This window comes from Salmo salar, chromosome ssa13 (assembly GCF_905237065.1).
Source record: "Salmo salar chromosome ssa13, Ssal_v3.1, whole genome shotgun sequence".
Taxonomy (NCBI): domain Eukaryota; kingdom Metazoa; phylum Chordata; class Actinopteri; order Salmoniformes; family Salmonidae; genus Salmo; species Salmo salar.
The window spans coordinates 24,156,779-24,179,525 of NC_059454.1; the positions used below are offsets into that span (position 1 = coordinate 24,156,779).

At 44.2% G+C, this 22,747-nt stretch overlaps 1 protein-coding gene across 1 annotated transcript in view; it reads right to left on the reverse strand.

Moving 5' to 3' along the window:
* Positions 1-22,747, reverse strand: part of LOC106566735 (cadherin-4) — a 512,548-nt gene that overhangs the window by 131,818 nt on the left and 357,983 nt on the right. Inside the window, exon 5 of the mRNA XM_014135075.2 lies at positions 8,643-8,855. Within this exon, the coding sequence (XP_013990550.1) occupies positions 8,643-8,855 (213 nt within the window). The remainder of the gene's footprint in view (positions 1-8,642; positions 8,856-22,747) is intronic.

Here is a 22,747-nt window from a genome sequence, read left to right on the forward strand (position 1 = left end):
ACGGGTGGGTGTTGCTATGATTACCAGTGAGCTGAGAAAAGACGGGGCTTTACCTAGCAAAGACTTATAGATGACCTGGAGCCAGTGAGTTTGGCGACAAATATGTAGTGAGGGCCAGCCAACAAGAGTATACAGACCGCAGTGGTGGGTAGTATATGGGGCTTTGGTGACAAAACGGATGGCACTGTGATAGACTACATCCAGTTTTCTGAGTAGAGTGTTGGAGGCTATTTTGGAAATGACATCGCCGAAGTCGAGGATCGGTAGGATAGTCAGTTTTACGAGGCTATGTTTGGCAGCATGAGTGAATGAGGCTTTGTTGCGAAATAGGAAGTCGATTCTAGATTGAATTTTGCATTGGAGATGCTTAATGTGAGTCTGGAAGGAGAGTTTACAGTCTAACCAGACACCTAGGTATTTGTAGTTGTCCACATATTCTAAGTCAGAACCGTCCAGAGTAGTGATGCTAGTCGAGCGGGCGGGTGCGGGTAACAATTGGTTGAAGAGCATGCATTTAGTTTTACTAGCATTTAAAAGCAGTTGGAGGCCACGGAAGGAGTGTTGTGTGGCATTGAAGCTCGTTTGGAGGTTTGTTAACACAGTGTCCAAAGAAGGGCCAGATGTATACAGAATGGTGTCGTCTGCATAGAGGTGGATCAGAGACTCACCAACAGCAAGAGTGACATCATTGATATATACAGAGAAAAGAGTCAGCCCGAGAATTGAACCCTGTGGCACCCCGTAGAGACTGCCAAAGGTCCATACAACAGGCCCTGCTTCTTGAAAATAACGATTATCGTAGATTTATCAGTGGTGACAGTGTTTCCTAGCCTCAGTGCAGTAGGCAGCTGGGAGGAGATGCTCTTATTCTCCATGGACTTTACAGTGTCCCAAGGAAAGCACTTTTAAAGAGCAACCAGGCATCCTCTACTGACGAGATGAGGTCAATATCCTTTCAGGATACCCGGGCCAGGTCGATTAGAAAGGCCTGCTCGCTGAAGTGTTTTAGGGAGCGTTTGAGTGATGAGGGGTGGTTGTTTGACTGCGGACCCATCACGCACGAAGGCAATGAGGCAGTGATTGCTTAGATCCTGTTTGAAGACAGCAGAGGTGTATTTAGAGGGCAAGTTGGTCAGGATGATATCTAAGAGGGTACCCATAGTTACGGATTTAGGGTTGTACCTGGTAGGTTCCTTAATAATTTGTGTGAGATTGAGGGCATCTAGCTTAGATTGTAGGACGGCCTGGGTGTTAAGAATATCCCAGTTTAGGTCACCTAACAGTACTAACTCTGAAGATAGATGGGGGGCAATCAATTCACATATGGTGTCCAGGGCACAGCTGGGGGTTGAAGGGGGTATAAAACAAGCAGCAACGGTGAATGACTTGTTTCTGGAAAGATGGATTTTTAAAAGTAGAAGCTCGAATTGTTTGGGAACAGACCTGGATAGTATAACAGAACTCTGCAGGCTATCTTGTCGGAAGTTCTATCTTGTCAGAAGATGTTATAGTTAGGGATAGAAATGTCAGGATTTTTGGTGGCCTTCCTAATGCATGATTCAGACATGGCTAGGACATCAGGGTTGGCGGAGTGTGCTAAATCAGTGAATAAAACAAACTTAGGGAGGTGGCTTCTAATGTTAACATGCATGAAACCAAGGCTTTTAAGGTTACAGAAGTCAACAAATGAGGGCGCTTGGGGAATTGGAGTGGTACTGGGGGCTGCAGGGCCTGGGTTAACCTCTACATCACCAGAGGAACAGAGGAGGAGTAGGATAAGGGTATGGCTAAAGGCTATAAGAACTGTCTGTCTAGTGCGTTCGGAACAGAGAGTAAAAAGAGCAGATTTCTAGGCGCAGAAGAATAGATTCAAGGCATAACGTACAGACAAGGGTATGGTTGGATGTGAGTACAGTCGAGTAAACGTAGGCATCGAGTGACAATGAGAGAGGTTTTATCTCTCGAGGCATCAGTTATGCCAGGTGAGGTCACCGCATGTGTGGTGGGTTGAACAAAAGGGCTATCTAAGGCATAATGGGCAGGGCTAGGGGCTCTACAGTGAAATAAGACAATCACCTACCAAAACAGCAATAGACACGGCATATTGACATTAGGGAGCGACATGTGTAGCTGAGTGATCATAGGGCCCAATGAGTAGCACTAGATGAGTCAGGGAGCAAATTCCGTAGTTGCTGCTCTGCTAGGCGAGCTGGAGATACGGCGAGTCAGACGCTACAGATTTGGTTGCACACTTAAACCGGCCTTTCTCAAAGAGAGACCACCGTTTACAACATGGTCAATAATTGTGGCCCTTCTCTCATCAGAGACCACCGCTGCTCTTGGGCTTCCTTTCCTTTATTCTCCACGCATTCTCCCTCTCCCTGCCATTCTTCTTTCCCCACCAACCTGTTTTCCTTGATCCATGTTTCCAAGCTAAATAATTCCGAAGACGTCCTCTTCTGGCTGTTTGGTAACGAGACTAAAAACAGGACACTTGGGTAAGCTTTCAGCTGAAATTGCAATCAGCTGTGCTTGGAATGATTAAATATTCAGCTGAGATTTTCTATATGTTTCAATCTGGCTATTGCAGAAATGCACAACATTTTCCATCATTCTGTTTTGAATGTGTTTTTAACAGTTTTGGAAACAGTGTGTTAGCATTTGAAAACATGTGCTGCAAATATATAGTTTTGCAGGTGGTGGAGTATGAACGAGAAAAGAGTTCATGGATTTCGGAGAATGTGGTCATTGAAAGCATTTTGTGTGAAAGCAATGGAAAATGATTCAAAGTTTGGTCTACATACACTTTCGCTGACTGTGTGAAGAGTTTTGCCAATGTGACTTCAGTTTTGACCAATGCATGTTAGCAATTGAAAAAAACTGTAATCCTCCATAGCCCTTTCCTGCAGTCAAATGGTCTAGTGCCTCGTGGGTGGAATATTATGAATCATTTTCATGTCATAGTTAATAAACGTTATTTAAAAACAAGAGCCAAAAATCTGGTGTTTCTTTGTCAAACGGTTTTGTTATATTTCAGTCTTCAGTGATGTATTTAAAGTGTAATATTGAATACATTTCATATTTTTTTAACCATAACCATGTGTGTGAGGTTTATATTTCTGTTTCAAAATAGATTTGTTTAAAACTACCAAGAAACTTTCTGTGACACTGATTTAACCCACTGCAGGAAAAGGTTAACAAGCACCACTGAGGAAGCCCCTTCCAGGTATCCCATTCCCATCATTATCTTTCTCATATAGACATTAAACATGCTATTCTTCATGCCCCAAACCAGACAGCTTCCGTTGTGAGATACGAAACAAATAGGCTGTTGGTACATACAGTATTATACATGTGTCCTCTGGTTAAGCGTATTCTTTCATCACAGGTGTCGTTGGCTTTTTGCTGACACTGGTTGGTTGCAATTGGGGGGCCAGGTTGAGTCTTTATTTACCCGAGCAGGAAATATCGATGCCTCTCTGCCGCAGGAGATCACTGGAGAGTTGCAAAATCAATATATGCTATTGATGGCTGTTTGGCTGGAGTAGAAGGAAAACGACAAAGGACATCAGTATATTGTGAGGAATTACTCCTTCCCGCTTCATCATTTCCTTCTTTTCCTGCCCCCCCCCCCTTATTCACTTTCTTGCTTTTTTTCTTCTTCTTCAAGAAAGGCTCTCATGTTATCATTGCCATGCCGGTCTCTTTGTTGGTCTTTCTTCTTGCAGCTTGTTAAAGTTGTGCGTTCAGCTCCATCTGCTCTAGAGAGGAGTAGTGCTGGAAAGATACTTCAGTGGGAAGTCTGAATACAGCCTCAAACAAAGCTGCTGGCATGAGGGCCCGGTAGCCAGTCAATATAAAGGCTAAGGTTCTTCGTACAGTCGAACTAGAGACTACAGCCTACAGGCCCAGATATTTGAGCACTGAAGTGTACAAGGCTATATGTGATGATACAGACACACTAAAGGCTGTAGGGCTTCGTACAGTACAGTAGGACTGATGGCAATAAGCCTTGATAAACACATGCTAGCTAGAGGCTAAGGACCTGGATACAGTAGCTGTAGTCTCTGCACTGGGCCCATAGCAGTCTCTCTGAGTTCGCTTACACTTCCCTGGCCATGGAGTACAACAAGTCTGGGCACTGTTCGGTGTGTCAACCAGCACCTCACTCATCCAATCAACACTTCCCTCAGTCACAACCCCACTGACAGGGCCCTGGGGAAGACTCCTGGGTAGTGGCCGTGGCCTTGTTACCAAACCTGTCCCTTGCAGCGGTGGCCTGATCAAAGTGACAGAGCCTGGTCTGGCGGAGAGGCGCAGGGGAAGTGAGGGCTGCTGTCACCCTGTCTGTCCCGCTGACGGCCCCTCTGCCAGGCAGGGGAGAGAAGAGGAGAGTAGCGATGTGAGGGTGGGACCAGAGCGTCTCTGGGATGTCATTCAGTTAGGCGGCGGATGACAGAACAGGCCATTAAGGATTGGATTGGCTTCACAGACCATTAGACAAGGTAGGCATCATACTGTCAGCCTCACAGCCACGCCACACAGAGCACTGAGTAATGGTGAGGTAGGGAGGTAGACAGAGAGGGAGTGAAAGGGAGAGAGGGAGAGGGAGAAGGAGAGGGAGGAGAGAAAGGTATAGGCTTCAGAGACCCACAAATGGCAGAGCTCTGCAGAATGGTGTCACAGAAACATTCTTCTCTCTACCACATACAATCTGAAAGCTATGTCTCTGTCCATCTGTCTGTCTCCATAGTATTGCTATTCTCCATCCTTCTGTTGGACTCTATCTCTCTTGCGCTATCTCTCTCCTCCCTGTGTTCCTCTATCTCCCACTCTCCCTCTTCTGTGCCATATTCTAAAACAGACACACACTGACCGTGCTGACATACAGGCATCATCTACAGCAAAGGGACTCATACAATGCTTTTTATGATATGGTTTAGTTTTGAAGTAGAAAGACTGCTTTAAAGCAATTAAATAGAAACATATGCCTTGACTTATACAGTATTTTATCCAGCTTGCAATGTACTCTAAATCTTCACTCTTCACTGATCTCAATAGCGTCAAATAAAAGTGTGAACATTGAAATGCACACTACTAGATTGTCTACCCAGGGAACTGTTAAACAGGATCTGCCTGTTTGACCAGCCAACATTGAATGGTTGCCTCAAAACAAAAGCACAAACACACAAAGCAACAACAAGGATAGCGACATCAAAACCTCACAAAAAGCTATCTGGCACCTTGTTAAAATCTCTCTTCGGTACGTGGAGCTAAGTCTCAGGATGGCCCCGACTTCCCTCCAGTCATTATTAAAGAGAGAGACAGGAGCCTATAGGAATCCGGTGGAGGCCTCAGCACGCATCACTTCTCTTCTGCTCCTAACTGTGTACTCTCAGCCCTCCACCAGCTTCTACAGGGCCTATTTACAGCACAGGCAGTGGATTGTGTTGGCTGCACGCTAATGTTTCCAAACACTCCGTTGATTGCCTCTCCTCCGTTCCTCCCCCTCTACTCTCCTCTCCTCCTTCCCTCCTCAGCTCTCTGGTTTTTACTGACCCCTCGACTCAGGAGAGCTGTCTCGTTGCAGTGGGGGCTCGGGGCCCTGACGAGGACAGACCCTGCCAGGGAGAGTCAGGACACACGCCAGATCTGTATATACTCCTCCCATCCTCCCTTCTGCTCTCTAACAAAGGGAGAAAATCTTATCTCCTCCTCCTTTCATTCCCAGACTTGTCTTTTTGGGGGATTCCTTCAAGTGGCTCCGCAGGCCTTCCCTTGGGAGGGGATGAAAACAGGTTGGAAAACTATGAAAAAGAAAAGGAAAAATGCTTCTTCTGCACAATTTCAATCCAAACAACAGATGTGAGGGTTCTGTAAACAGGGAGAAAAGCTGATGGCTAGATATTTCAGATGAAGAGAGAGAGAGAGAGAGAGAGAGAGAGAGAGAGAGAGAGAGAGAGAGAGAGAGAGAGAGAGAGAGAGAGAGAGAGAGAGAGAGAGAGAGAGAGAGAGAGAGAGAGAGAGAGAGAGAGAGAGAGAGAGAGAGAAACAGTAGGGTTTCGTTCATTGGGAGGGATGTTTTTTGATTAACTATGGCACATAGTATAGGCCTGGGATCCATAGGTTTTTCACCTTCCGAACCTCTGAATTTGAAAGACTCTGCACTATGCAGTGCTTGGCACAACAACGCATTTACACAAGCATTTATTTAATCATGTTCTTTTCTTTTCCGTGCAGCTTTTACAATCTCAACCCCCAACCCCCTCCGTGTTTCTGTTTATTTTCCATACTTTTGAAAACTAGCAGTTTTGCTGAAATGTAATTTGTTGCGATGGTAGTCACTTGTGTTATTCCCTGCTGCCGTATCTTGAATACTAAATGAGCGGAGCTCCGTTGAATAATGATCAAGCATAGTGCAGGCAGCAGACTTGTGGATCAGAGCATATTTATCCCCAGTCCACAGGACAGACGTATGAAAGATATCTGCATGGTTTAGACCATGAGAACACATAATTGCAGGGGTGGTTTCTATCTGAACAAGCGTATTATATCTTCCCAGTTCAAAACAACATGCTTTATATCTGTGGTTTGTAAATGCCCCAAAACCATGGCCCTATATTACACCTTGAGGGATGAACTCTTGCCCTGGATTGGCTGGCTGAAGATACACTGTAGGGACGCTGTCTTACTTAATGTCACTCATGACTTTCCTTTAGACCAGCATCCAGACCAAGGTTTTTACTTACACTTCTGTGGCAAATGACATTGTAAAAGGAGCAGTGCAATTATTATTATTTTATAAATGTTTTATTTTACCTTTATTTTGACAGGGATGTCATACTGAGACTAGGATCTCTTTTACAGATGAGCCCTGCATAAATTCATCAAACACATAAAATATACAATATACAAAATTACAAAACATATTAAGAAAAACAGACACCTTTATGAAAATAGAGGTCTCTGATCATGACTCTGAACTGACCAAGGGGGACCAGAACATCTCATTTCAGAGGGCTCTGGAAGTTGTTCCACATAAAGGGTGCAAAAACACTAAAAGTAGCTTTACCCAACTCTGTGGAGACTGAAGTGGCCTCCAGTGTTATCCAAACCTGAGACCGGGTTTGGTCATTTGGAAGTCTAAATTGAATGAATGATTATAGATACATAGGACATTTCTGCATGAGTGTTTTGTAGATAAACACACAAACATGTTGCCCTCTCCTTACATACAAAGAGGCCCAACCCACTTTTTAATACAAAACACAATGGTGAGTTCTATAACCATCACCAGTAATAAACCTAAGGGCACAATGGAAAACAGCATCTAGTGGTTGAAGTGTAGATGCTGCTGCATGCATTTAGGTAATATCCCCATAATCTAAAATAGACATAAAAGTGGCCTGGACAATTTCCTTCCTATTAACAGAAGCCAGACATGCATTTGTTTCTGTAAAAGAAACCAACCTTGAACTTCAAATTCTTCACCAGATCAATGACATGTTTTTTAAATGACACTTTGTCATCAAGCCAGATACCAAGATATTTGTAGGAAAGAACTTGCTTAATTTGGGTACCGTTCACACCAGCCATTACAAATTAATTGAAATCTGGATTATGGGACCTAGAACAAAGCATGCATTTAGTTTTGTTTGCATTTAGCACTAACTTTAGATCCAATATTGACCTCTGCAGTGCTTGAAAATCAGACTTCAAATGTGAAAAGGCGTGGCCAACAGATGGAGCAATGGAAAACAACACTGTATCATCTGCATACAAATGTATTATTAATATTATATATATTTTTTTTTTTTACAGCATTACCAATGTTATTTACATAGATTGTAAACAGTAGTGAGCCGAGTATCAAACCTTGAGGCACCTCTTTATGTAACTCAAGGAACTCAGATTTGACCCCATCTACCATGACGGCCTGAGTTCTGTCATTGATATAATTATGCATCATTACCCAACCCTATCGAGGACAGCTTGATCAACAGAATGACATGGTCTACAAACATGGCGGCACAATTCTTATTCAATTATGAAAGTGAAAACTCAATTCCTGAATTGTTTGAATAAAGGGGTCTTTCCCAGTGAAAGCCCAGCAGACAAAATAAAGACTGTGTATAGGCTTAGAGAGATAGAGAGCGTCTTGGTGTGTCTGGCGACAGAGCTCTCGGACCAAGGGGAAAAGCTCTTAGCCCAATCAGTAGAGTTAGAATACCTGAACACATCTGCAGTTGTAATCATATCACAGATACACAGCGTAATCACCTTCCAAGCCTGACAGCCAGTCATAATGAGGAAAGAGAGGAAGTAGGCACAAACCAGTTGTGATAAACTTCTCTTTATTTCTCCTGTAGGGCTTTTTATCATACACTTTCATCACTCATGGTCATTGCTTCTTAAATGGTTTTGACCACCCAAGGACTTGATATACTAACAGCGTCATTTGAATTACACGTGTAGCATTAGTGTGCAATCCAAAGTACTGAGGTGCATGAGGTGTTATACAGTAGCTAAAAGAGCAATTGCCATACAAGGAACCATTTATTGTTAGGGCTTTAAAAAAGGGTTCAAGTCCTGAGTATTTCTTGTCTAACTTTGGGAGTTAACCAATCAGAAAGGTTACTTACACTGACAAGCATTTGTGGGAAGGGCCCCCTGGAGTTTTCAGGCACGTTGACTGGTGGAATCACCCAGTCCCTCTTCTGTCTCCGCAGCCCCTTGGAGCTTATCTCCTGTTGCCTGGGAAACATGATGACAGTGGGTGGAGCCTGGAACTCTGGTGGTGCTTTGACCTCCTCTTCCTCCTTCCTCTCCCCTCCTTTTCCCTCTTCCTCTGTGACCTGAAAATCATGACAAAAAGGACAAAGATACAGTTGAGCGGGTTGCTATGTGATAAAATGTGCCTGTGTGATTTACACCCCTATTCCCCCAGCACGGCCAGGGACACTGAGTCATTCTCTATCCACAGGCTAGTGTTCTCATCAGGAAAAAGATGGCTACAAGGAACCTCCACTCCCTTATGTGATAAATATATACTCATTAGTCTTGTTGTTAAGGATGTCTTGATTGTAATCAGTGAGGTGGGTTTTGGTAGGGTGCAATCAAGTGAGATGCAGTATCAGCAAAGTTTGAATTGCATTGGCAGAGTATAAGCAGCTGTTGAGATACAAAATTACAATGTAAATACAACGTAAATACAGTATTTAATTTATTCAACATTTTAATCAATTCAAAACTCTGGGTGCATCTAATAAGCAAATTTTTCCAGGGCCAAGTATAAAGTTAGATAAGTCGCACATTTGCACATTTTCTTGGTTCGATATCTAATCAAATATCCGACAAGCCCGTATCAAGCTGACATAAGTCACGTCAACATTCATGTATGTGTATCTGGGGGCTGCTGTATGACTAAAACCAGTCTTGTAGCTTCTCAGGGTCGTGTCCTGTATGGATCGGGATCCACATGAATAATACAAGGCTATGCTAGGAGGAACACACTGTATCCTGTATGTCCAGGGGATATGGTAACTCTGCTATTAACATGGAGAAATCGTGCAGTATGCACCTCTAGTCTTCAGTGTAAACTGACAAACCTCAGGGTTATAACACAAAGTATACACAGTTCAGTCAGAATCATCATCTCACCACATCACTCAGCCCTCTAGCTCTTCCCCCTCTCAAACTGGCTTTTTATAACTCTCCATCTCTCCATTTCCATCTCTCTCTCTCCATCTTATTGTTTTTCCTCTCCTCCCTGTCGGCTGATCCTGACAGCCTGTCTCAATAATAACTATTCATCAGAAGCTGGGGAGTGCTATGCTGCTAGGTGGATGGAGTGTGAGACAGGTTAAGTGTGCCAGCAGGCTAGGATAATGCCTTGCTAACGCCCTGTACCCCAGGTGTGCCTTAACTCTCCCCAGGTCTCACCAAATCATCTGCTCTCATGTTGCTCATTGTTCCAGGGAAGGGAGCGAATGATAGACATTTCCAGCTTAACGGGTGAGACTCTTGCTTGCATGTGTGTGCACTATCACGTATGTGAGAACAAACTCCGCTCCTCGGATAAGAGAGACAGGTCCAATCACCATTTCTTTGGACTTTTAAAGAGCCTTGTGTTTTAATACATATTCCGATATTTCATTTTACCTTGTCTCCCCTCACTACCTCCCTCCCTCCCTCGCTCTTTACACTTCTTGCTAATGTGTGGCCTTGCAGATTCCTTATGGTAGTTAAAATTTGAGGGGAAACCCAGGAAGTATGCAGGAACAGGGGTACAACATTGAAAGTTGAGGGCTCTGGCGCACCACAAGCTGTTTATTCTAATTACCGCCACATAGAACTTTCCACAGTCTATAAAACGCGTATTATTTTCTCTCTCCCCCCTTTATGTAAGCCCCACTGTCTGGTTGCCTCCCAAGGTGGGCTGTACATGCCAGTCAAACAATGCTTTCAGGCTGAGTTCATCAGATGGAGGTCCAGGAGAAATGCTTTTCAAGCTGCATTAAAGGAAGCCTGTCTGTTGGAGAGGTTGGCATGTATAAGCTGTGTGTTTGGGAAATAGGAGAGAGGAGACGGGAGGGACAATGCCCATGGGTAAACGTTTAGTGTTCCGTTTCTTCAATCCAGCTCCACATTTTAAACATCAGGCATGTCATGGAACACGAGAGGGAGGAGGATGAGGGTTTGGGGTGAAAAGGAGTGAGAAGAAGGGGAGCAGGAGGGAGAAGGAAAGGAAATGGTTGGTGGTTAACATGATGGAAAGAGAGAGGCGAGACATTTTTTGTCTCTGTCATTGCTTTCAAATATACTGCTTAAAAAAATAAAGGGAACACTAAAACAACACAATGTAACTCCAAGTCAATCACACTTCTGTGAAATCAAACTGTCCACTTAGGAAGCAACACTGATTGACAATAAATTTCACATGCTGTTGTGCAAATGGAATAGACAACAGGTGGAAATTATAGGCAATAAGCAAGACACCCCCAATAAAGGAGTGGTTCAGCAGGTGGTGACCACAGACCACTTCTCAGTTCCTATGCTTCCTGGCTGATGTTTTGGTCACTTTTGAATGCTGGCGGTGCTTTCACTCTAGTGGTAGCATGAGACGGAGTCTACAACCCACACTAGTGGCTCAGGTAGTGCAGCTCATTTAGGATGGCACATCAATGCGAGCTGTGGCAAGAAGGTTTGCTGTGTCTGTCAGCGTAGTGTCCAGAGCATGGAGGCGCTACCAGGAGACAGGCCAGTACATCAAGAGACGTGGAGGAGGCCGTTGGAGGGCAACAACCCAGCAGCAGGACCGCTACCTCCACCTTTGTGCAAGGAGGAGCAGGAGGAGCACTGCCAGAGCCCTGCAAAATGACCTCCAGCAGGCCACAAATGTGCATGTGTCTGCTCAAACAGTCAGAAACAGACTCCATGAGGGTGGTATGAGGGCCCAACATCCACAGGTGGGGGTTGTGCTTACAGCCCAACACCGTGCAGGACGTTTGGCATTTGCCAGAGAACACCAAGATTGGCAAATTCGCCACTGGCGCCCTGTGCTCTTCACAGATGAAAGCAGGTTCACACTGAGCACGTGACAGACGTGACAGAGTCTGGAGACGCCGTGGAGAACGTTCTGCTGCCTGCAACATCCTCCAGCATGACCGGTTTGGCGGTGGGTCAGTCATGGTGTGGGGTGGCATTTCTTTGGGGGGCCGCCCAGCCCTCCATGTGCTCGCCAGCGGTAGCCTGACTGCCATTAGGTACCGAGATGAGATCCTCAGACCCCTTGTGAGACCATATGCTGGTGCGGTTGGCCCTGGGTTCCTCCTAATGCAAGACAATGCTAGACCTCATGTGGCTGGAGTGTGTCAGCAGTTCCTGCAAGAGGAAGGCATTGATGCTATGGACTGGCCCGCCCGTTCCCCAGACCTGAATCCAATTGAGCACATCTGGGACATCATGTCTCGCTCCATCCACCAACGCCACGTTGCACCAGTGACTGTCCAGGAGTTGGCGGATGCTTTAGTCCAGGTCTGGGAGGAGATCCCTCAGGAGACCATCCGCCACCTCATCAGGAGCATGCCCAGGCGTTGTAGGGAGGTCATACAGGCACGTGGAGGCCACACACACTACTGAGCCTCATTTTGACTTGTTTTAAGGACATTACATCAAAGTTGGATCAGCCTGTAGTGTGGTTTTCCACTTTAATTTTCAGTGTGACTCCAAATTCAGACCTCCATGGGTTGATAAATTGGATTTCCATTGATTATTTTTGTGTGATTTTGTTGTCAGCACATTCAACTATGTAAAGAAAAAAGTATTTCATAAGATTATTTATTTCATTCAGATCTAGGATGTGTTGTTTAAGTGTTCCCTTTATTTTTTTGAGCAGTGTATATCTTGGCCATTTCAAGTTTAGAACGTTTGATATTACAAATATTGTCCAATCTTTTGGAGATGAGAATGTGGGAATTGATCTTAAATTCCATGCTTACTTTGGTGACTCATCTATTTAGATTTCAGCCTGACATGAATAATTATTCCTGTATCCAACATCAACATCATGGGAATGAGTATAGTTGGTGCACTTCATCCCTCTACCATTAGTGGAGCTGCAGCCCCACATACAGCCCAAGCTCTGTCTCTCTGCCTAGGATGCTTTTCCAAGTCTTCACCATCCAGAAATCACCAGTCATCTAATCCAACCCCCTCCTCCCCTGTGCCAGGCACAGTCTACCCTTCCAAACACGCATGTGACATGTGTCATCATATGTCATCATGTGCCATGTTGCCTGAACAAGATCCATATGGCATGTTTTCAGGGGGACACCTCTCTCTCTCTCTCTCTCTCTCTCTCTCTCTCTCTCCGGCAACCAGTGCCAAGTGAAACACGTGTGTGTTCGCCAGCTATGAACATGGATCCAAACTGGATTCGTCAGATGGAAAGGGGAGACAGATGTGCGCTTGGTTCTGGACAAATGTATTATATTTATTCAGCGGGAGGAGGGCTTAGTGGGCCTGACTGCAGGGGCAGGCTGCTCCAGTTCAGACTGCCACGGTGGGGGGACTAGGTAGGGGAGGGAGGAAGGTTCTGGGGGTATTTGGGATTGGATTGGGGAGGGGGGAGAGGATGATTGGAAGAGGAAGGTTGAAATAGGGGGTGGTTATATTAAGAAGCAGATGTGACCCCCCTGTCTAAATAAGTCATGTTCCGAATCCTTTCATCTGCAGATTCTAACAGACTGAGTGTGTGTGTGTCTGTGTGCGTGTGTCTGTGTGTGTGTGTCTCTCTCTGTGTGTGTGTGTGTGTGTGTGTGTGTGTGTGTGTGTGTGTGTGTGTGTGTGTGTGTGTGTGAGAGAGAGTGAGAGTGGGATAAATAACTCAGAAACAACACACATGCACACATCAATATATGAACACACACACACACAGGCACACACACAGGCACACACACAATCAAGACAATGGACTAAATAGTAATACATAATAATACTTTGGTGGGTGAGGGGATTGTGTTAGATTGTCAATCATCTAACAAGGGGTTAACTCAGAGGATGTCACTGTCCTTCCTAGCTCTGAATATATCCTCATCAGGCCTATCACAACAGCCTGCAAAGAGGCCTGCCAGTGTCTGGCTGTACTGGTCTGAGCACTTAATAATGAACAGTGTACCACAACCAGCTCAGACGACACGGCCATGTAGACCACTATGTTTAACTCACTGTTGATTAAGTGTTAACACGGAAATGCCTGCTCTCCTCTACAGCAAATTAAACACATTTTGTTGGAACAGAGGGATGGCAGAGGAGGAGAGGAAAAGAGCCAAGCCAGACATAGGCTCAAAAGTTTGGAACAATAGCGTAATAGAGTCAGACTTGCAACATGTTATTCCCTTCTCTAGCTCACACTCACACAGACACATAAAGAACACGCACACAGACACACACACACACACACAGAAACATAAAGAACACGCAAACAGACACACACAGAACACACACACAGACACATAAAGAACACGCAAATAGACACACACAGAACACACACAGAGACACACACAGAACACACACACACGCACACAGACACACACAGAACACACTCACACAGACACATTAAGAACACACAGACACACACAGAACACACACACACACACAGAAACATAAAGCACACGCAAACAGACACACACAGAACACACACACAGACACATAAAGAACACGCAAACAGACACACACAGAACACACACAGAGACACACACAGAACACACACACGCACACAGACACACACAGAACACACACAGAGACACACATAGAGACACACAGAGACACATAAAGAATACACACACATAAAGAATACACACACAGACACATAAAGAATACACACACAGACACATAAAGAATACACACACAGACACATAAAGAATACACACACAGACACATAAAGAATACACTCACACAGACACATACAGAACACACACACAGAACACCCACACAGAACACCCACACAGAACACCCACAGAGACACATAAAGAACACACACACAGACACATAAAGAACACACACACACTGACACATAAAGAACACAGACAGACAGAACACACACAGAGACACATAAAGAACACGCAAACAGACACACACACAGAACACACACACACAGACACATTAAGAACACACACACAGACACACACAGAACACACACACAGACACATAAAGAACACGCAAACAGACACACACAGAACACACACTGACACATAAAGAACACGCAAACAGACACACACAGAGACACACACAGAACACACACACACACAGACACATAAAGAACACACACACAGACACACACAGAACACACACAGAGACACACACAGAACACACACGCAGACACATAAAGAACACACACAGACACACACAGAACACGCACAGAGACACACACAGAACACACACACAGACACATAAAGAATACACACCCACAGAGACACATAAAGAACACACACAAAGAACACACACACAGACACATAAAGAACACCCACAGAGACAGATAAAGAACACACACACAGACACATAAAGAACACACACACAGACACATAAAGAACACACACACAGACACATAAAGAACACCCACAGAGACAGATAAAGAACACACACACAGACACATAAAGAACACACACACAGACACATAAAGAACACACACACACAGACACATAAAGAACACACACACACAGACACATAAAGAACACACACACACAGACACATAAAGAACACACACACACAGACACATAAAGAACACACACAGACACATTCAGAACACACACAGACACATAAAGAACACACACACAGACACATAAAGAACACACACAGACACATTCAGAACACACACAGAGACACCCACAGAACACACACACACACAGAACACACACACAGACACATAAAGAACACACACAGAGACACATAAAAGATACACACAGAACACACAGACACATAAAGAACACACACAGAGACACATAAAAGATACACACAGAACACACAGACACATAAAGAACCAGTGTTGGAAAAGTAAAGTAACGTAGAGTAAAAGTAAAGATACCTTAATAGAAAATGACTCAAGTAAAAGTGAAAGTCACCCAGTAAAATACTACTTCAGTTAAAGTCGAAAAGTATTTGGTTTAAAATATACTTAAGTATCAAAAGTAAAATAATAAATAATTTCACATTCCTTATATTAAGCATACCAGACGGCACCATTTTCTTTTTTTAAGGATAGCCAAGGGCACACTCCAACACTCAGACATCATTTACAAACAAAGCATTTGTGTTTAGTGAGTCTGTCAGATCAGAGGCAGTAGGGATGACCAGAGATGTTCTTTTGAGAAGTGTGTGAATTTGACCATTTTCCAGTCCTGCTAAGCATTCGAAATATAATGAGTAGTTTTGGCTCTCAGGGAAAATGTACAGAGTTAAAAAGTACATTATTTTCTTTAGGAATGTAGTGAAGTAAAAGTAAAAGTTGTCAAAAACATAAATCGTAAAGTAGAGATACCCCCAAAAACGACTTAAGTAGTACTTTAAAGTATTATTACTTAAGTACTTTACACCACTGCACAGAACACACACAGAGACACACAAAGACATACAGAGACACAGACATACACATGCACGTGCAAACACAAGTTCAGACACACACAACACAGTGCATTCGGAAAGTATTCAGACCACTTCCCTTTTTCCACATTTTGTTACGTTACAACCTTATTCTAAAATTCATTTAAAAAATACGTCCCTCATCAATCTACAGTACACACAATACCCCATAATGACAAAGCGAAAAACAGGTCTTTACATTTTTTTGCTAATTTATCACAAATAAAAAACAGAAATGTTATATTTACATAAGTATTCAGACCCTTAATTCAGTACTTTTTTCAAGCACCTTTGGCAGCGATTACAGCCTTGAGTCTTCTTGGGTATAACGCTACAAGCTTGGCACACCTGCATTTGGGGAGTTTTTCCCATTCTTCACTACAGATCCTCTCAAGCTTGGTCAGGTTGGATGGGGAGCATCGCTGCACAGCTATTTTCAGGTCTATCCAGAGATCGGGTTCAAGTCCGGCCCCAGAATGATGCTGCCACCACCAAGCTTCACCATAGGGATGGTGCCAGGTTTCATCCAGATGTGATGCTTGGCATTCAGGCCAAAGCATTCAATCTTGGTTTCCGTCTGGCCACTCTACCATAAAGGCCTGATTAGTGGAGTGCTGCAGAGATAGTTGTCATTCTGGAAGGTTCTCCCCTCTCCACAGAGGAACTCTGGAGCTCTGTCAGAGTGACCATCGGGTTCTTGGTCACCTGCCTGACAAAGGCCCTTCTCCCCTGATTGCCCAGTTTGGCCGGGCAGCCAGCTCTAAGAAGAGTCTTGGTGGTTCCAAACTTCTTACATTTAAGAATGAAGGAGGCCACTGTGTTCTTGGGGACCTTCAATGCGCAGACATTTTTTGGTACCCTTCCTCGACACAATCCTGTCTTGGAGCTCTACGGACAATTTCTTCGACCTCATAGCTTGGTTTTTCCTCTGACATGCACTGTCAACAATTTTTTTAAATGTCTAAAACTTGTTATTGCTTTGTCATTATAGGGTATTGTGTGTAGATTGATGAGGAAAAGAGTAAGGCTGTAACAACAAAATGTGGAAAAAGTCAAGGGGTCTGAATACTTTCAGAATGCACTGTGCACACACATGCAGGAACTGACGCATACAAGCTCACACACAGGCATGCACGCGCTTATACACACACACACACACACACACACACACACACACACACACACACACACACACACACACACACACACACACACACACACACACACACACACACACACACTATATCCACAAACAGAAATGTACACTAAAACACACACACTAAACATATTCACACATGATCATACATTACCCCTCTCTCAGACACACACACAGAAACAAACACCCATTCTTTCACACACACCCTCTGTGTGAACAGAAGTCATTGAGTGAAATGGAAGCGGCCCCCAGCTCTGGTACCACCAGTACCCAGCCAGCTGGCGCCTATCCCGGCCTTTCCCTCTTCTCCCAGCCTCCCATTGCCCCGGCCCGCACACTTCGATATGAGTCGGCCCCTGGTGATACACACATCTGGAAGTTATTATTCCACAAGCAGAGTGCCACAAAGCGCTATGTCTATAATGAAACATCACATTGTTCTCAGTGTCCTCGTTGTCTCCTCTGTCTATATAACAGCTTGCATTGGGGCGGCAGGTAGCCTAGTGAACTAGTAACCGAGAGGTTGCAAGATCGAATCCCCGAGCTGACAAGGTAAAAAATATGTCGTTCTGCCCCTGAAGAAGGCAGTTAACCCACCTTCATTGAAAATACAATTTGTTCTTAACTGACTTGCCTAGCTAAATAAAGGTAAAATAAAATAAAAACTACAGCTGTAGTAGAATTCTTCTCCCTCTTCAGTATCTAAGTTAAATAGTATGAATGTGTAATGGTCACAGTTAAGGTCTAAGACCTGCTCTTTAGTTCGAATGGCTATCTATGCCTCTTACTGTGGGACAAAGTTTGTGAACCAAGTGGGATTTGGGTGTTAAATTCCCTGTGGAGCTCCCTGGGGTCATGAGCACTCGCACACACACTCCCTTGGACAAAACACACTCTGGTCAAGGTACGGCAGCCATGGTGTGACCCCATCTTGGCTGCCCACTGTAAGAGGTCCTCTTGGTGAATCAGTGTCATGGCAGAGAACTGAATGACACATGGGCTCTTCTGGACATGTATAATTCTGGATGATCCTGTGATTCAGAGTGCCCAAGCTGCCTCTACCCCTCTCTGTTCCAGTGGGAAATGTGTTACCAGGTGGCAGGGAGACATGGGAATCACTGCACTGATTAGATGCTGATTAGATGCTGGATAAACCAATGGGGTTCAGGGAGAGAGACAAGTCTTGGATCTCATGATATAGCCAGAGCTCAAAGCCCACAGTCACTCTAACTCTGTTAATATATGCTGTTTCCTACCTTCCTAATCCTAAGAATACATTCCACTCCTTAGAATAGCCTTCACTTCTACTCTAAAGAGTTTAGATAAAGGCCATGCCAAGCCCTGATGAACCGAGTATCCGGGTTCTAGTCAAGGCTGACTAGCTATGTGTGACAGTCTCTGTGTATGTCACACCCTGATCTGTTTCATCTGTCTTTGTGCTTGTCTCCACCTCCCTCCAGGTGTCGCCCATCTTCACCATTATCCCGTGTATTTATACCTGTGTTCTCTGTTTGTCTGTTGCCAGTTCGTGTTGTTCGTCAAGCCTACCAGTGTTTTCCCCCTTGCTCATGTCTGTTTCTAGTTCCTATTTTCTAGTTTTCCCAGTTTTGAACATTCTGCCTGCCCTGATGCTAAGCCTGCCTGCCATTTCTGTACCTTGTCACACCACCCTGGATTATTGACCTCTGCCTGCTCTGACCCCGAGACTGTCTGCCGTTCTGTACCTTTTGGATTCTGATCTGGATCACTGACCTCTGCCTGCCTTTGACCTGTCGTTTTACCTGCCCCCGTTCTAGTAATAAACCTTTGTTACTTTGACCTTGTCTGCATCTGCGTCTTCCCTAAAACGTGATGGTACGAACTGGCCATGACTGACCAAGCAGACTCGGACCAGCTCCGCAATGCCATCTCCTCCCAAGGAGCCACCATTGGAAGGCACGAGGAGTTGCTTCGTGGCCTCATGGAAGGGGTCCAGACCTTTGCCGAATGCCATGACCGAGCATTGAACACATTGCTGGAGCAATTCTGCGGGTTGTCTGTTAGGCAGCCTACCACAACGGTAACGTCCCAGCCCCTCAATAACCCGGCTGTTAGCAGCATCGCCTCCCAAGACACCCTGATTTCCCGGGAACCCCGCTTACCTCCCCCGGAACAGTTCGATGGAGAGTCAGCCACCTGTCGGGCATTTCTCACTCAGTGTTCCCTCATCATTAAGCTGCAGCCCTCCTCCTTCCCCTCAGACCACTCTAAGATAGCGTACCTCATCACGCTGATGTCCGGGAGGGCTCTCGCCTGGGCTACGGCAGTATGGGAACAACAGTTGGCCGTATGCTTCAATCTGGAGGAGTTTGTGGCGGAGGTGAAGAAAGTTTTCGATGCTCCATTGTCCGGGAGAGAGGCTGCCCGGAAGTTACTCCAGCTTCGGCAAGACTCCTGCAGTGTGGCAGACTATCCGGTGGATTTCCGCACGTTGGCAGCTGAGAGTGCCTGGAACCCGGAAGCGATGTTCGACATGTTCCTGCACGGAGTAGAGGAAGTAAAGGACGAGCTTGCAGCCCGGGAACTACCGACGGATCTCGACTCGCTCATCGCCTTGACCATTCGGGCAACTACAGAAAGGATGGAAGGAGAGGAGGTTCTATTTCTCTTGCCTGCCCAAGGCTTCCACCTTGCCTCCGAGACATCCCAGAAGTCCCCAATGGTTCCGTTGCCCGAGAGAACCTGAGGCTACCCAAGTTCCCCCGAGAGTCTCTGAAGTCTTCCAATTCACCTCTTCCCGAGCCAATGCAACTAGGCAAAGCTAGGCTGTCCCCAGCCGAACGGCTATACAGGCTTCACATGAAGAGTTGCCTGTATTGCGGGACTACTGGTCATTTTGTGGCCACCTGTCCACTAAAAGACCAGGCTCACTGGTAGGAGTGAGTACTCTGATGGGCCATATGGAGAACTTTTCCTCTCCCCTTACTCGCACCCCTTTTCATGCCATCTTGCTGTGGGGGAACCAGTCAAAATTCTCCGGGTACTCATCGACTCCGGGGCCGATGAGAGCTTTATGGTCGCTACCCTGGCAGATCAACTCAAACTGGATCCTAAACTCATCAAGATGGAGATGGCGCACAGGAATGGCACTTTGTTCCCCTCTGGATGGCCCAGATCTATAGTGGTGAAACTGCTCAGGTTCAAAGACAAGGGGGAAATTCTCAGGAGAGCCAAGTGCCTGAAGGGAACCAAAATCTTCATCAATGAAGACTTATCTGAAAAGGTACGCATCAAAAGAAAGGAACTGCTGCAAAGACTAATTGAAGAACGAAAAAAAGGCAACATCACATACCTGAGGTATGATCAGCTGGTTGACCCCCCTCCCCGTAGGCCTATGGCAAGTGATTCCACTATAATCAACTGATTTGACACACACAAACCCACACATATTTACTACACTTTGTTCATGTGTTTCACCTAACCTCATGACCAAAAACACACATTGCTCTATATGTCATAACCCTCTGAAGTCTTCAGTGGTGTTATGTGGACTGTGTCAATGCGCATTCCATAGGAAGTGCACCCCTATTGATAAAACTAACAGAAATGTGTGGTTGTATTGGACATGTGAGACATGCACTTCTATGTTTCCGTTCCACTCTCTGGATGATTCTGACTGTGTATCTCTCTTAGTTGGGAAGAATATCGACCCTGATAACATGCTCTTCAACCCATTAGATATTAATGAAGCGAATTATAAATATAATGATTGTGTTGATCCAGATTCAAATTTCCTGAGATTTACTAGAGATGAGTCTATCACTTGTGATTACTATAATGTTAATCAATTTAACAACCTGTATAGCTGTTTATCTAATTCCAAGACAAACTTATTTTCTACCTTTAATTTGAACGTTTGCAGTCTTCCTAAAAATCAAGACCATCTTGTTCATTATCTGTCTTCTCGCAATCATGAATTTTCCATTGTTGCCCTTTCAGAAACATGGTTGACTCAAGAGACAACCATGCTTTATGAAATGTCACCTTATAATGCTGTTCACCACTGTAGAACCTCAAGAGTGGGAGGAGGAGTGTCCATTTTTGTTCATAAACATTTTCAATTATTTGTCAGAGAGGACCTCGAACTTACATCTGATAACATTGATGTTGCATCTCTTTTAATAGACATTCCCTCCTGTTCATATTTTGGTGGTGAAAAAGTGGTAATTGCATGCATCTATCGGCCACCCGATTCTGACATTTGTAGTTTCATTGATATCCTTGCATCAACCTTGAATGTGATTAATAATAATGGTAAAATTGGGTGATTACAACATAAACCTATCTAAAAGTGAGAACCACTCACCAACATCTGACTTTTTGAATACTTTATACTCCAGCTATCTGTATCCCCTCATCTATAAACCCGCACGAGTGAGCAGTTCTTCTGACACCCTTATTGATCATATTTTTGCTAATTATTTGAATAATATGGCTAATATGTTATACTGACATTTCTGACCACTTTCCAATTGTCCACTTCGCTTTGGCAGCTGGAAATGAACAGATGGGAATGATTAGTAGCATTAAAGGTAGAATATTTAACAGATGGGAGTGATTAGTAGCATTAAGGGTAGGATATTTAACAGACGGGAATGATTAGTAGCATTAAGGGTAGAATATTTAACAGATGGGAGTGATTAGTAGCATTAAGGGTAGAATATTTAACAGATGGGAGTGATTAGTAGCATTAAGGGTAGAATATTTAACAGATGGGAGTGATTAGTAGCATTAAGGGTAGAATATTTAACAGATGGGAGTGATTAGTAGCATTAAGGGTAGAATATTTAACAGATGGGAATGATTAGTAGCATTAAAGGTAGAATATTTAACTAAAGTAATGGTGAGGGCTTTAAGATGCTGATTGATGATATTTATGGGAACATTATAATCAGGCCGATGTGAATGCTTACCAGACTTTTCTCACATCTTTCAATTCTGTATTTCACCACTGCTTTCCCGAAGTAAGAGAGCAGCAAATGGGTTCTGGAAACCTTGCTTTACAACCGGTCTCAAAAAATAATGTTTGTCAAAAAGTATAAGAACAAATTTACTCACCTACTTAGGATATCCCCAAAAATATATTTTACTAACAAATTCCAAGAATCCTTAAATAATATAAAGTTAACTTGGAAAATCATGAATCAACTGTTGAATAAGAAAAAGTAATCTACAACTATACCATCTCAATGCATTGTTGGAAATAAGACCTATAGTGATCCCGATGGCATTTCATGTGAATTTAATAACGTTTTTGTGAATGTGGGTTCTTCTCTGTCAAAGAAAATAGAGAAAACCGATGAAATCCCTTGGATTGATGGAAATCCCTTCCCTTCTCTGCTTCAGTTTGATCCTCCTGATGTAATGGATGTGATGGAGGTAATTTGTATCTTAAATATATCAGCAGCACGTCAT